Here is a 14936-nt window from a genome sequence, read left to right on the forward strand (position 1 = left end):
GCCAAATGCCAGCCAGTAGCACTGACCCTCTCTCCTTATCCAAACTGCACCCATTCCAGGAGCAAATCTGACCCGGATGAAAGCGTCCACTGACCTGTGAGGCGCTCCAGGGCATCAAATCCATGTTTTAGTGCTATCACATCAAGGAACGAGATGGTGCCGTCTTCAAACCTGTAACAGTGTTGAGGGAAACAAGGTCACGCTGTGGCCAACATCTCCCTGTGCATTTTGTGCTGTGTAACAAAGTTCTGATTTTTGGCTTAGCCACAGTCCCTGAATACTTTGTCTACCACCTTATAAAGCACTACTCGCTCTCCCCGTCAGGACACAGGGCTTTGCACACCCAGATCCATGGACCACCTCTGGCCCTGACTCGCTCGGCAGCTTTCTTGGGAGAGGATGGCCATGGTAATAAAGGGAACTAAAAGACAGTCACCACCTTGAGAAACGCTATCCTGCCCCATGAAGACTGACAAAACCTCAAGTGCTTCGGGCTCTTGAAATGCTGCCCTTGACCCCAAGAGAACACCACTGACAGGGCATCGGTTCAGTGTGATCAACGTGCTATGCGTCAGGATCCCGAACTCTATGGAACCACATATCATCTTGGAAACACTATCATTCCAAACTCTGTGGAACCCAAGTATCATTTTGGAAACAGCTGAGTTCACAGTTTCAGAGGGAAATGGCGTCCCAGGGAGAGGTTGCAGTAAAGACCCTAGGCTGGCCGAGGCAGGCACACTTCCCGAGTAGCAAGAACGTCAGTGCCGCTGGGAACGCGTGTGCGTGAGCTGGGAATGAGCTGGGAATGAGCTGGCAAGGTGGAGAGTGGTGGGAGACAAAGTCAGAGGACATCTACCTTGGGGAGATACCACGTATCTGAAGGGCTCTGAGCAGAGAGTGGGGAGAGGACGGGACCCAGGCTTTGACAAGCAGAGTCAGTCGTCACACTGCTTTAGGAGGGGGGGAAGCTCGGAGACAGGAGGTTTCAGGGAGCATGGGATGACGATGGTGACAAACAGCAGCCTCTGGGAACCGGGCTGTGAGTTGTCAAAGCAAGTTGAAGCTTTCAAAGGAAATACTGTGCTTTGTATTTTCATATTCTAGGGATAAGATTTGCTCAGAATATTGTTACTGAAACATGAATTTCTTTATAAAACCAATGTATTAACAATTAATTATGAATCAAGTATATGAACCAACAATTAATAATGAATCAATTGTGAATTGATAATGAATTAGTTGATAATGAATCAATTACTAATTGATTAATCACTAGTTAATTAATAAATAATTTTTAATAAAGTAAACATTAGCCTATAATGACTTAAGTTATTGATCAATAATAAGTAATTATTTATTCATCAGTAATTAATAGACTATTGGGGGAAAGGAAGGTTTTTGTTTCCATCAAAGGTTTTATCTCCTTGGGTTATAAAACGATTAAGAACATGGTTTGGGTACATGTACAAAAACCATTTGGGTTGAGTATTAAGGCTCTTGAGTTCTAGTCTTAAGTTCACAAGAAAAAAATGAGGCTTCTAGTGGTAAGTAAATACCTTCAGCTTTCTGGGAATCTTGGTGCAGCACCTGCCATGAGGCAACCTGCCCAATCGAAGGAAGCCCAGCCCAGCCCACCCGCATGCTGCCCGTTTCGAGCTGCCCCACTTCTCCTGGCCTTCAGATGCTCCTATGGGCTCAATAAAGTTTGAGTTGTTATTCTGATCTGCCTTTAATTTGTATGATGTGTGCCTGTCATTCTTTTCTCACTTGGTTATTTTACTTGCTATTTTATCACACTTGGATACAAAATGTTTTACATTAGCATTGCTGTTTCAGAATCCCCCAGCTATGGAGAAGTCCTAAATACAAGAGATACCAGGGGCACCTGGGTGGCTCATTCAGTTAAGCATCTGCCTTCGACTCGGATCATGATCTCTGGGTCCTGGGATCAAGCCCTGTGTCAGGCTCCCTGCTCAGCAACGAGTCTGCTTCTCCCTCTCCCTATGCTGCTCCCCCTGCTTGTGCATTCTCTCTCTCTCCCTCTCTCTGTCTCTCTGACAAATAAATAAAATCTTTAAAAAAAAAAAAAAGATTGTTTCTTTTTTGAAGAAGAAGAAGGAAGGAAGAAAAAAAAAACACGAGGTGCAGAGATCAAGTCACATGCCCGTGTCTCCACAGCTGGTGTGGGGTAAAGCCAGGATTCAACCGCAGCAGTTCAGCTCTGGGGCCCACACACGTGACAGCGACTCTACCGCCAGGGACACGCCCCCACCCGCAGAACCCTGAGTCTGCACCTGGATCTGTGCGGGATCTGACCCACCTTCCCATCCAGGCCCCAGGCCTTCTGAGGCACCAGCAGGGTGACTAGCTCCCCAATCCCATGGTACTCCCCCCTGCTGGCCCCAGCAAGACCCTGGGTCGACTGCCATTTTTACCCTCTCACGCCATTGACCTTATGGGTCCCAGCCATCCCCACGGGAGAGCTCCTGGCTCCCCACACCCCCTGCCCTGCTGCCTGAGGAAGACACAGAAACCCACAAAGCTGGGCCGTTTGCAGGCAAGCAGCCACCTGCCCTCAAACCCGCTTTGTCACTCACAAGGCTCGCAGAAGCTGCCCCACATGGCCGATGGCCTCTGAATTAACCTAATCTTCTTGCCAACCAGCTGCCAGGCTGAGCGGATTCCAGCCGCTGAATAGCCAGTTGGACGGTCCGTACACCAACCTGTCCCGAACATGCCATCTTTCTCAACGGCTGCTTGCATCAACTCTGGGACAAGGCCTGGTGGCCCCCCTCCGTCCTCTCCTGAGAGCCCTTCCCCTCTCCTGCCTGCGGCCCTCGTCCTCTCACAGCTGTGGAGAAGCCCACAAACGGGGGCCCTGTTCACCAAGCCGCCTGGGGCAGCTCCAGCCCACCTCGGCCTCCCAGATCGGAGCCCTGCCGCCAGCCTCCGCCCCTGCCTCCACTCCAAGCCGCCCACCACCCCACCCAGTGGCCCAGTCTGGCCCCTTGCACAATCGTCTAGGTGCCCCAGGCCAGCCCCTTGCTGAACTGCAGCCAGCCATTCCCAAGGGGAGCTTACCTTTCAGCCACCGAGCGCCTCGGGATATAGAAGTCGTCGCCGGCAAGGTAGGCAGCGGCCGTGCCCCCTCCAAAGTAGGTTTTCCTCAGCAGAGGAGCCACGCGGTTATTCACCAGCAGGGCGCCCAGGCCGGTGGGGAAGCCAAAGATCTTATAGAAGGAGATGGGGACAAAGTCGGCCTGGTGGACCGACAGGTCCAAAGCGGACGTGCTCACGTAGGAGGCCGCGTCGAGCAGCACGAACCACCTCCCAGGCACGGCCACGGGGCCCCTGCGCCCGGCCTGGACCTCTGCTATCCAGGACAGGGGGTATCTGGTTCCGGAGAAGTTACTCTGAGCCGGGTAACAAAAGAGATGCGGAGGCTGGCCGTCGGGGGCACGCGCGCCCGAGCCCCTTGTCTCCGCCCGCCGCATGTCCTCCGGCCGGACCGGGACGCAGGTGACGTTCAGGGCCATGGCGACCTTCCTCATGCCCACCACGGAGGTGTGGCTGTCCGTGAGGTAACAGAACCGGCTCCCGCCGCTCTCCGGGCCCGGGGACACCCACGGGAAGGCCTCCGCCACCAGTTTCAGAGCAGCCGTGCTCCCTGCCGTGAAAATCACGCTGTAGTCCTCCGGGGAGGTGTGGAAGTGCGCCAGAATCCTGGAAGAAGCACAGCGTCAGCCAACTGCGCGCTCTCGCTGGTGTCGCGTGTTCAGAGGCAGCCGTATTTCTACGACACGGGGCCGCTCTCTGCCTTCGTATTTAAGGAAAAGCCCGGATCAGCTTCGCCACAATGGCGAAGTGGGGGCAGGGGCAGAGCAGGCTGCCCGAGGAGACGACAAACAGGCTCGGACTGGCAAACGCAGCTCCACCTCGCACGTCCCCCACCCCCACCCCAGAGAAGATAAAAATCCGCAGGGCGCCTCGGTGGCGCAGTCGCTCCAGCCTCCGACTCTTGATTTCGGCTCAGGTCCTGATCTCAGGGTCGTGATCTAGCCCGGCCTCTGGCTCCACGCTCAGCGGGGAGTCTGCTTGGGAGTCTCGCTCTGCCCCTCCCCCTGCTCGCGTGAGCTCGTCTTCTTCTCAAATAAATAAATAAATATTTTTTAAAAAGATAAAAATCCACAACAACCTTAATCCTAGAAAACACTCTCTCCTTCGTCTGCTCTCTGGCTCTACTCACAGCAAGGTTTAAGTCATCAATTTATTTCGTGGTGCCTTTAATATTGGCAGCCCAGCATCCCTTGCGAATTGGAAATAACTTGAAATTATATCAATTCAAGTAACTTTAGGCACCACCTGGAAATTACTTACTAAAAACTAATTATTATATGTGGAAAAATATAAAGAGCTGTTTCAAGTTCACATATTAGTTAAAAGATTGGGGGGTTAATAATGCCTGATGAAACATGAAAAGAAAGCCCAAAGAAAACATTTTTCCTCTCTCTGAAAATGAGACTTAGGAAACTGGGTCCCTCCTGGTCACTCTGGCCCCCAGGCACTCTGGCATCAGCCCAAAGCCACATAGAACAGCTGTGCACACCTCAGGGCTGCCCAGCTGTGCTTCGGGGCTTTCCCACTCTGTACCTACTCGCTCTCACCTTCCCGTCCTCTGCCCCTGATGCTTGACACTGTGCACGTGACCATGTAGCTGCACGTGATCTTCCTGAAACCAACTCAGAACCTTTGTGGGATGCGGTGGGTGGTAGGAAAGAAGTCCGTCCACCTGGGAGTGCCGATCAGGCTGGCACCTCTGACACTCACCTGTAGCGCACATGCTCCACGGTATCGTGGGTGAGCCTGCTGCTGATATTCTGGCTGTGAGGATTACCTGGCGGGTTACAGAAACAAAGCCATCAAGTCACTACTTCCGTTTCTCCTCTGCATTCCTCCAAAACCCTCTCCTTCCGTGTCTCAAAAAATTAAGCATAACTACTATATGACCCAGCAATACCACTCCTATATACTTAAGGGAAATGAAAAGGCGTGTCCACACAAAGATTCATGCACAGAAATGTTCATAGGCAGGTTTATTGGTAAAGTCAAATTCTGGGAACAACATGAATATCCATCAGCTGATGAACAGAGAGACAAGATACGGTATATCCACACAATGGGAAAGTATTCACAACAAAAAGGAACAATCTACTGGCTATGTCATGAATGAACCGCAACAACATGCTAAGAAGTCACTTACTGTATGATTCCATTTATATGAAATGTCCAGCAAAGGCAATGGTATAGAAAGAGATTCAGAAAATAGTGGATTAGTGATTGCCTGAGACTGAGGGGGCAACAGGGATTGACTATAAACAGGCATCAGAGATCTTACTGGGGGAGTGAAAATGTTCTAAATAATTTATAATAGTAGTAGCACCACTTGATAAAGTTACCAAAATCACTAAATTGTACATTTGAAATAGATGAATTTTATGATATGTAAAATATAATTCCATTTTTTAAACAATTTTTTAAACAAATAAACCAATTCCTGTAGAACGAGATGGGATCCAGGAAGAACATTCTGGAGATGGAAGTCCGCTCATAGGCAACCAGGCCAATGTAAGAACCTTTTCTGCAAGTTCCCTGAAAGGTGGTTCTGATAATTCCAGGGAACCAAGTACACAACCTCAGGAGGCTGCCCTTTCCCCCAGTCATGAGACAGAGCCATGAACACCACTTAACCTAAATCCCCCTCTGTTGTCCTGTGTTCACACCCCTGCTACTGGCATCATTCCTGCACACATCTAATTTCTCCAAATATGTGAAGGGGGCCATCACATCTCACTTTAGCCCATTCTCAAGGTTAAAGTCTCTCCTAATTTCACTTGTCGATTTCTAGTTTTCCTCCCCTTCTCGGATCCCCCGGGGGTGTGCCCCAAAGTATCATCATCATCTCTCAAAACACGGCCCCCAGACGAGGATGCAGACCTCTCAAGGGGCAAGACATGCAGGGATCAGGCATAAGCATTTCTCGGGAGCAGGACCACAGATGTGCGTTAACACAGTCTTGACCTTTTTTGTTTTAGGGTTTGTTCCTTTGTTTTCTCATTCCATGCCATCTGGTCACACTGGATTTCTGGCCACTAAAGCGACCAATGTTCCTTTTCCATATGCACTAGTAACCAGTTGGACTTGGTACTTCCCCTTACTGCCTCTCAACACCCTGGTTTTTAGCCCCACACCATCAACATAACCTACAGTCTAGATGTTGTTGCCCCTCGACACCTTTCCCACCGTTACGACTCTTGCAAAGGTTCAAGTCTTGTGGATCTCCTTGCAAATCATGGATTCAAATCAAGATAAGGTCCCTCACTGGCATCGCCCCTAGAAACTATTCCCCAGATTTAAAGCTCCGCTGGCTGCCCAGGATCTTAGTGTGGCATGATACGATTATCATCAACTGAGGGGGTCTGGGGAGGGCTCAGGGCTGGTGCCCTGGAGATCCAGCTCCCCCAGCTCGGGCGCTTCCTGACTGTGTGGCTGCGGGTTAGCTACCTACCCTGTCCGGGGCCCAGTTTCTTTATCTGTAAAACAGGAGTGAGGACAGAACCTGTACCTTAGCTCCTTTGATAGCAGTGCCTGTACCCTAGTTTGTGGGAGGACGGAGGGGGAGGGTGGAGCTAAAGCATCTGGAGCAGTCCCTGGAGTGAGTGTTCAGGACACCAGGGCACTCACCGCTCTCACCCCTCCTGCACCTGCTACTGCTGCTTTCAGTTCAAGCTCCCTTTCCAGGCTGCCCATGCCATCCACAGTGACTGCCCATGCTTTCTAGAATAAACATCAGACTTCACAGGGCACCTACAATGCCGCTCCCTACCTCCTCCACTCTCCTCCCCTCCTCTGTGCTCTAGGGCTAATTCCCGGAACCACTAAGGGTCTTGGTTCAGGCTATTACCTCTGCCTGGAATGCCCTTCTCCTCCTCTTTCCTGTGTGAATCCCTGCTCATCCTCCAGGACTCACCCCACTCCTAAGGCAGCTTTTTCTGACACTCACACTGCCAACGCTGTGGCCCTTCAGCCACACACCCCCCAATGGTATTGGCAGGGGGGGGGGGCTTTTGTTCACAGCCCTTCACATAGCTGGTCATTCACATTTATTTTCACTTGATTAAGGTCCTGTGTTGACTAGATCGCAGTCCATGAAGGCAGGACTGTGCTTCCTTTGTTTTCAGGATAGCACCATGTCCCCCTTAGCAAAGTGGCTCAAAAAACATTTACGGAGTGAAAGAATGGGGGGCGCCTGGGGGCACAGTTGGTTAAGCGTCTGACTCTTGGTTTTGGCTCAGGTCCTGATCTCTCAGGGTCATGAGATCCAGCCCCACAACGGGCTCTGCACTCAGTGGGGAGTCTGCTTGAGGTTCTCTCTCTCCCTCTCTTTCTGCCCCTCCCCCCTGATTATGCTCTCTCTCTCTCTCTCTCTCTCTCAAATAAGTGAATAAATCTTTTAAAAAAGAAAATGCCTGCATATCCTTCCTGCCACCCTACGCTCTGCACTGCCCTGTCCCACAGGGTCATCCCACCATAAACACAACAACTTTGTACCTCTGTGCCCTTCTGACACTGACCCCTCCTTCTAGAAGTAAACTGTGTCCCTGAGGTAATTCTTCCTATCCTGGTAGTGCATGTGTTCTAGGGACTGACCCGAGGGCTTGCTGACCCCCTCTCCCGTGGAGCCCATTCAGCTCTGTGTGCTCAGCACAGCCCTGGTCTATTAATCTGACGGTTAGTAAGCAGGGATATCAGCTGAATGTAGTTGGCCCCTATTCAATGCAAAACCAGTTTTGGTGTGTTGTTCTTTACCATAAACATTTTCCATGAGATCTTTAGTGAAGCTCGTGAGCTGACTCTGGGGGAACAGTGTGGCTCCTGCATGGTCAAGGTAGACAGTTCCTGAAAGAAAACGCAGAATAACACTGTGGTTATTTTTCAGACGTATTCCACTCATTTCACCTAGATCTGGGTTGTGCGAGCTAACCCTCACAGGGGGCACCACCGGGCTACCGACTTCTCCCAGCCTCTTGATAGGAGCTCCTTAATCCAAATGTAGGCATGAGCAATGGAAGGTTGCACTTTCCATATTGAATGACCTTTAGAGCCCCAAGCAAGCCTTCCTGATTAGCCAGCTCTTTTGTGACCGTGGAACAACATCCCACACAGAGGAGGAGCCCAGCAGACATTTGTGATTCCTGACGGTAAAGCAATTTCACATTATGACTCACTTCCTCCCTGGGATTTCCTTGTCGCTTCCCTGGCAGGCGAGCCCTGATTCTGCTTTCCTGCATGTGAATTCTACATCCCTCAACCCTAGAACAGCTCCAACAGCTTTGGACAGTACTAGGATCATAAATGATCTTCCTAGAGTCTCTCATCAACAGAGACAGGCAAATTTAGATGAAAGTGAGATACTGAGGTTTTTCCCATCAGATGGTGGAGACCAGAAGGTTGGAAAACTCACCATGTGGACGAGGGTGCTGGAAAACAGGCCCCCTGGAACAAGGCTGGTAGGAGGCTACATTGATAGAAATTCTTTATGGACAGCAATTTAGCAATATCGGTCGCACTTTAAAAGCAAACCCATGGGGCACCTCAGTGGCACAGTCGGTTAAGCATCCGACTCTTGGTTTCGGTTCGGGTCATGAGCTCAGGGTCCTAGGATCGAGCCCCACACTGGGCTCCGAACACAGCAGGAAATCTGCTTAAAACTCTCTCTCCCTCTTCCACGGCTCCTCCCCCATGTTCTCTCTCTCTTAAATAAGTAAACAAATCTTTAAAAAATAAAATAAAATAAAAATAAAATGAAACCCTCTTTGACCCAGCAATCCCTCTTCTGGGAATTCATTCGTAAACCTCCATGGTTTGTGAAATGGCCAGCACGTGAGGACATTTAGTGCGATATTGGCTGCAACAGCAGGAGACTGGAAATGACTTAAATATCCACGAACACGTGTTTAAAATAAAGAATTCTTGTACCTCCATCTAGCACTTTATAAGGACTGACAGGAAACAAACTCTGAGATACACTTTCGAGAACATCAATATGAATAGATTCATTCCTTCTTTCATTCACTTAAATGTTTTGTGGGGGGTTTTTTGTGTAGAATGGATTTTTTGTTTCTTTTATAACAGCTTTATTGAGATATAATCCCCATACCATAAAATTCACTGTTTTAGTGGTACTTTTAGCAGATTCACAAAATTGTGCAACCATCACCACTATCTAATTTTATAACACTTTCATTCATCCCAAAAAGAGAGCCCATACCCATTACCAATCACTCCCCAATCCATCCAGCCCTAGCCCCTGGCAACCACTAATCAACCTACCTGTCTCTACAGATTCGCCAATTCTGGGCATTTCATGTAAATGGGATTATACACTCTGTGACCTTTTGTGTCTGACTTCTTTCACTTAGCGTAAGATTTTTCGGGTGCATCCATATTTTCATGTCGTTCCTTTTTATGACTGAACAGTATTCCATTGTATGGACACACCACATTTGTTTATCCACTCATCCCATGATAAACATGTGGGTTGTTTCCATTTTTTTGTCTATTATTAGTGATGCTGCCATGACCATTTACGTGCAAGTTTTTGTGGAGACATCTGTTTTTTCCCATTTGGTGGGTTGTCCTTTCTCAGTGGTGTCCATCGAAGCCTAAAAGGTTTTAATTTCGATGAAATCCAATTTGTCTATTTCTGTTGTTGCTATTGCTTGTAATTTTAGTGTCATAAAAAACTGTTGTCTAATCCAAGATTCTGATGATTATTGTTCATGCTTTCTTCTAAGAGTTTTATATTTTAAGCTCTTATATTTAGGACTTCAATCCATTTTCAGTTAATTTTTTAATACAGTGTGAGGTAGGGGTCCACCTTCATTCTTTTGCATGTGGATACCAGCTGCCCCAACACTATTGGTTGAAGAGACTATTCTTTCCTCTATTGAATAGTCTTGGCCTTCAGTTAAAAAGCAATTGACCATAGACGTATGGGTTTATTTCTGGACTTACAATTTTACTCCATTGTTCTATGCATCTGTCCTCATACCAATACCACACTGTCTTGATTACTGTAATTTCGTATAAATTTTACTTACTTTACTTTTATGGGAAGTGTGAGTCCTTCAACTTTGTTCTTTTCCAAGTTTGCTTTGGCTATTCTGGGTCCCTTCCATTTCTGTATGAATTTTAGGATCAATTTGTCAATTGCTGCAAAAAGGTACCTGGGATTTTGATTGGAATGAGATTCCATCTGTAGGTCAGTTTGGGGAGTATTGTCATCTTAGCAATATTTAGTCCTCAAATTCATCAATACAGGATGTCTTTCCATTGATTTAGATCTTCCTTCATTTCTTTCAATGACATTTTGTAGTTTTCCGTGTTTAAGTCTTGTACTTCTTTTGATAAATTTATTCCTATGTATTTTATTCTTTCTAATGCTTTCCTTTATGTCATTTTCATACCTCTTCTTGCTAGTGTAGGGAAATCGGGTAGATGTTTGTATATTGAGTTTGTGTCCTGTAACCTTGCTGAACTTGTTTTTTAGTTCTAACAGTTTATATGTGGATTCTTTAGGATTTGCTATATACAAGATTGTGTTACCCACAAATAGAGATGGTTCACTTCTTCCTTTCTGATCTGGGAGACTTTTATTTCATTTTCTTGCCTAATTGTCCTGACTGGAACCTCTAGTACAATGCTGAATAGAAGTGGTGAGACCAGATATCCTTGTCTCATTCCCGATCTTATGGGTAAAGCTGTCAGTCTTTCTCCAGTAAGTATGATATTAGTTGTGGGTTTTCTATGCAGATAGCCTTTATCAGGTCAATTAAGTTTCCTTCTATTTCCTAGTTTCTTGTATTTTTACACTCGAGAAATGTTTACTGAGTACTTACTGTGTGTCTGGCACTGCTCTAGGTAGCAGAGACATAATAGACAAAAGAGAAGCCAGTATAATAGCGACAAAGAAAGACCATAAATAAATGTAAGCTGTGTCAGGTAACATGCTATGGCTCAATTGTGTAATAAAAAAAGGTACACACACATATAAATAGACAACAACTCAAAAGAGCTGACTCTGGGGCAACCACCATGGCTGTGGCTGGAGTGAGAGGGGGCTCCCTGGCCATTCTTTACCCTCCTTTGGCATCATTTGAGTGCTGTGTAAATGTGCTACCTAGCCCAAAAAGTTAGTTTTAGAATAATATTCTCTTTAACTGAAGATTCAGAAATACAAAAGCAGTACACCAAAAGAAAGGCTTTTGTCCCCCCCCCCCCCCCCCCCCCGCATCAGGGCGATGTTTATGTGAGGACACACCGCATGTGTGAAACCTGAGGGGTCCCCAGGGAGCACCACAGCCTTGGCCATGGTCCAGGGAGGCTTTTGGGAGAAGCCTGCTTTGGCCTTTGGTCCAGTAGTTAATTTTGCAAAACCAGGCAAGCGTGTTAGATTAGCTAGAGATCTGATCTTCGGAGAAGCCAGCTAGCATCGTGGTTAACAGTGCGGAATCCAAGTCAACCAACTTGATTGAATCCTGCTCTACCACTAGCCATTCTGGATCCCTGTTTCTTCATCTGCAGATGGGATGGGGGTTAAAAGAATTGGTAAACAGAGCCCAGTTTAGTGCTTGAGACACAGTAACACCTCATGAGATTTGGCAAGAAGCTGGCAAATGACCCCCAAACCCACTGGCATTGGGTCTTCAAGAAGGAAATTCCAGGGTCTCTTCTAGATCATGCTTCTTCAGTTCTCAGTTCCACACAGGTTGAGTGGTCATCCACTGGCACCCTGAGACTTCAAGAACCATTTGAACCACATCTGAAAATTCAATATGCTCCCTTCACCAAGACAAGGGAATTCCCATCCTATTGGCTGGGCAAAATATTTCATTTAAAGATTAAGCATGTAATTATCTAGAACTACCACTTAATCAGATAAGCTCTCAAACTTGCACAAAACTATGAAGGGAAGGAGGAGGGGAAAGGAAGAGGAGGTGAAAGTTATGTTATTTTGTTTTGTTTTTCCCAGCCCCATGAGAGAAAAAAAAGTGAATATGTTCCAAGACTCCCAGCTGTGGGACGGGTGGATTTAATCCACAAAAAGTCTACTTGAACTATTAATGTAAAGGAAATGCTGGATACTTGCACTAGATAGATAGATAGATAGATAGACAGACAGAATACAATACAGTAGATGTTAAAGGGGCTCTGAAGGCCAGCCTCGGATCCTAGCTATCACATTTAAATTTCACATTTAAGGGAAAGGGTGCTGTTCTCTGAGGGACACAAGTGAAACAAGTAGGGGCCCAGAACATACCTCTACTTTCCCAGGGTAGTGTTGAGGGGAGAGGACAGCCAGTGGTGGCTGTGAGGGACCAGAGCTGGAAGGATTAGGGGATTAAGCAGGTGTGGTGCAGAAATAATTACGGACTGCACAGTTACAGCCTCTGAGATTTGCTTCCAAAGAATGGGGAGCCTCCTTCCCTCCCCCCACACCTGTGGGTGTTCATTGTACTGGTCTATTTCTAGGGTGGAAATTTCCATAATAAAAAATGTCAGGGACAGCAGGCAGAAGCGGAGGGGTGAGGTGCTGTCTCCTCCAGGTGAATGTGCCACTGGGAAGAATGGGGAGGTAGTAAAGGGGCGGCCAGAAGGTCCCCTGTCTCCCTCCTGAGATTCCCTACTGAAGTACAGACAGGAGACACACGGAGAGGAGGCCACAGCCCTGAAAACCCCAAAGGGACAAAACAGTCACTACCCCAAACACGAGAACATGACCCAGAAGAGCTGAAATCAGCTACCTGATTAATGACACGGGACATCACCTGCTGTTCCGCCACAAGCTTGGGAGCAGTCTCCTGTTGTTCAACGGGAAAGAGTAAGTACACCTCCCATCCTGGTGCCTGGTGCCACGACCGTGCCCACTTAACCTCCCGTCCCTCCCTGCTCCAGGGGCAGGCAGTTCCAAAGCTCCAGGAAGACCCTCACACGAGGTCCCTGGCAAAACAGTGAGTCCTGACCCGAGCGGGAGCAAGCGCTGGGCAAGGCCACGGGCCAGATGGAGCTTGATTAAAAATTTATTTATTTATTTTTAACGATTTTATTTATTTGACACAGAGAGAGAGAGAGAGAAAGAGCGAGAAAGAGACAGAACAAGCAGGGGGAGCGGCAGGCAGAGGGAGAAGCAGGCTCCCTGCAGGGAGCCCGATGTAGGGCTCGATTCCAGGACCCTGAGATCATGACCCCAGCCGAAAGCAGACGCTTAACCAACTGATCCACCCAGGCGCCCCTTGATTTAAAATTTAACCAGCCTGTTCTGCCTTGAGGAAATCAAAGGGACGATGTGATCCTGGTCCTCTCGTCCAATTTACAGGCTCGTCCTGTACTTAAAGCTCAAACTGCACGGTTTGCTAATGCGCGTCCCCCAGCGAGCTGGAGTTCGGAGGTATTGTTCTGACCGCACGAGTGAGAGAGATGAGGCTTTGAAAATAGAAGATGCGGTGAACTCAGTCTCCCGAGGCTGTAGCCTCTCGGTCCCAACCGCGCGCGCCCCCCGAGTCGCGGTCCCAACCCCGCGCACTGGTCACCCACGCACTGCACCTGTCCGCAGGCGAGCACCTGAACAGTCAGGGGCGCGGGACATTCCTGCATTTTGCAACCCTGGCTCCAGTCGGACCTTTAGAGCCCGGGGTCTCGTAGCAAGCGAGGGCAAAAGGAATTCCTAAGCCTGGCCCGCGGAGGGCGAGGACGGGTGAGTAAGGACCAGGCTGGTCCTGCACCACGGTAAAGTCTAAGGAGCAAGAGTAGCAAGAAATCTTGGGCTGCCGGTGCGACCTCGGGGAGCCGGGTCCACGAAGCGGACGCGTGGACACGTCCCTACAGGTCTTTCGATCCAACATTTATCCCAGATAAGGTGAGCTGCTTCCACCTAGAGCCAAAGCTCCTTCCACGTCAGTTCCAGAACACGGCGCCCGCCACGTACCCCATGCCCACCCCGCACAGGTGCCCCCGCCGGCCTCACCTGCCAGGCGGCCGAATTCGCGCTGGCGCAGCTCCCGCAGGCTGCGCGGGCCATAGCCGTAGGCGAGCGGCTGCTTGCTGGACTCCCGGAACCGCGCGAAGGCTAGCAGCTCGGCACCCCGGGGCGCCGCCCCGCCGGCCATGACTCAGGGCCGCCCGCCGCGCCGTCCGGGCCGCCGGGCCGGGGGAAATGCCGAGGCCGGCGGGCGGCGACTCCGCCTCCGCCGCGCCCGGGCCGCACCTCCCGGTCCTCCAAGGGCACCTGGTCCGCGGCCGAGGGCGGCGCCTCTCCGGGCGGCCCCGCTTGCCAGCGGCGCTGACTCACGGAGTTTCACTTCTTTGCGGCCCTTTTCCTGGGGGCGGGGCAAGGAAGTGCCCGTTTTCGTGATCCCTTTGAACAGCTTCCCAGTGGAGCCCACGGAGATGCCCCCAAAGCCCCGTCGAACACGAAGCTCTCGTTTACCTATGGTGCCACGAAGAGGCTGGTGGCAGAAGTAACTGCTTTTTCCTGCGAGGCAACCTGAAACCTGGCGATCCTCCCGGCCCGATTCCCCCGGTCCCTAGCCCCGCACGGCACCCGGGACCCTCACTCTCCGCGGCGGAACCCTTGTGGACGTGACCCGTGCCGGGAGACTTCTTGCTGCTCCGCACTGGGGTGTGCGCTCGGCGTGTCTGAAAATGCGGCTGAGCAAAGTGTGGGAGAGGAAAAAAGATCGGGGATCCTTGCGGTTGGTTAATACCTGGTTGCGCACCGTCGAAACCGTGGCTCGGATGCGATTCGGACCGGAGGGCCTCCTGCGCTCCGCCCTTGGGCCTGCAACCTGGGTACCGAGTCAGAGCTGCTCTGTTCC

General features: G+C 49.6%; 1 protein-coding gene across 2 annotated transcripts in view; it reads right to left on the minus strand.

Annotated features, from left to right (window-relative positions):
• MOCOS (molybdenum cofactor sulfurase) overlaps nucleotides 1-14264 on the minus strand; it is a 50309-nt gene extending 36045 nt beyond the window's left edge. Inside the window, exons 1-5 of one of the 2 annotated variants that reach the window (XM_040632589.1) lie at nucleotides 14087-14264; nucleotides 7870-7959; nucleotides 4831-4897; nucleotides 3085-3726; nucleotides 95-171 (exon numbers count right to left, since the gene is read on the minus strand). In XM_040632589.1, coding sequence (XP_040488523.1) covers nucleotides 95-171; nucleotides 3085-3726; nucleotides 4831-4897; nucleotides 7870-7959; nucleotides 14087-14228 — 1018 coding nt within the window. In that variant the 5' untranslated portion in view covers nucleotides 14229-14264. The remainder of the gene's footprint in view (nucleotides 1-94; nucleotides 172-3084; nucleotides 3727-4830; nucleotides 4898-7869; nucleotides 7960-14086) is intronic. The other variant, XM_040632588.1, reaches the window with a different exon arrangement.
• Nucleotides 14265-14936: the final 672 nt, after the last annotated feature.

This window comes from Ursus maritimus, unplaced genomic scaffold, assembly GCF_017311325.1.
Source record: "Ursus maritimus isolate PB19 unplaced genomic scaffold, ASM1731132v1 scaffold_18, whole genome shotgun sequence".
NCBI classification, from domain to species: Eukaryota; Metazoa; Chordata; class Mammalia; order Carnivora; family Ursidae; genus Ursus; species Ursus maritimus.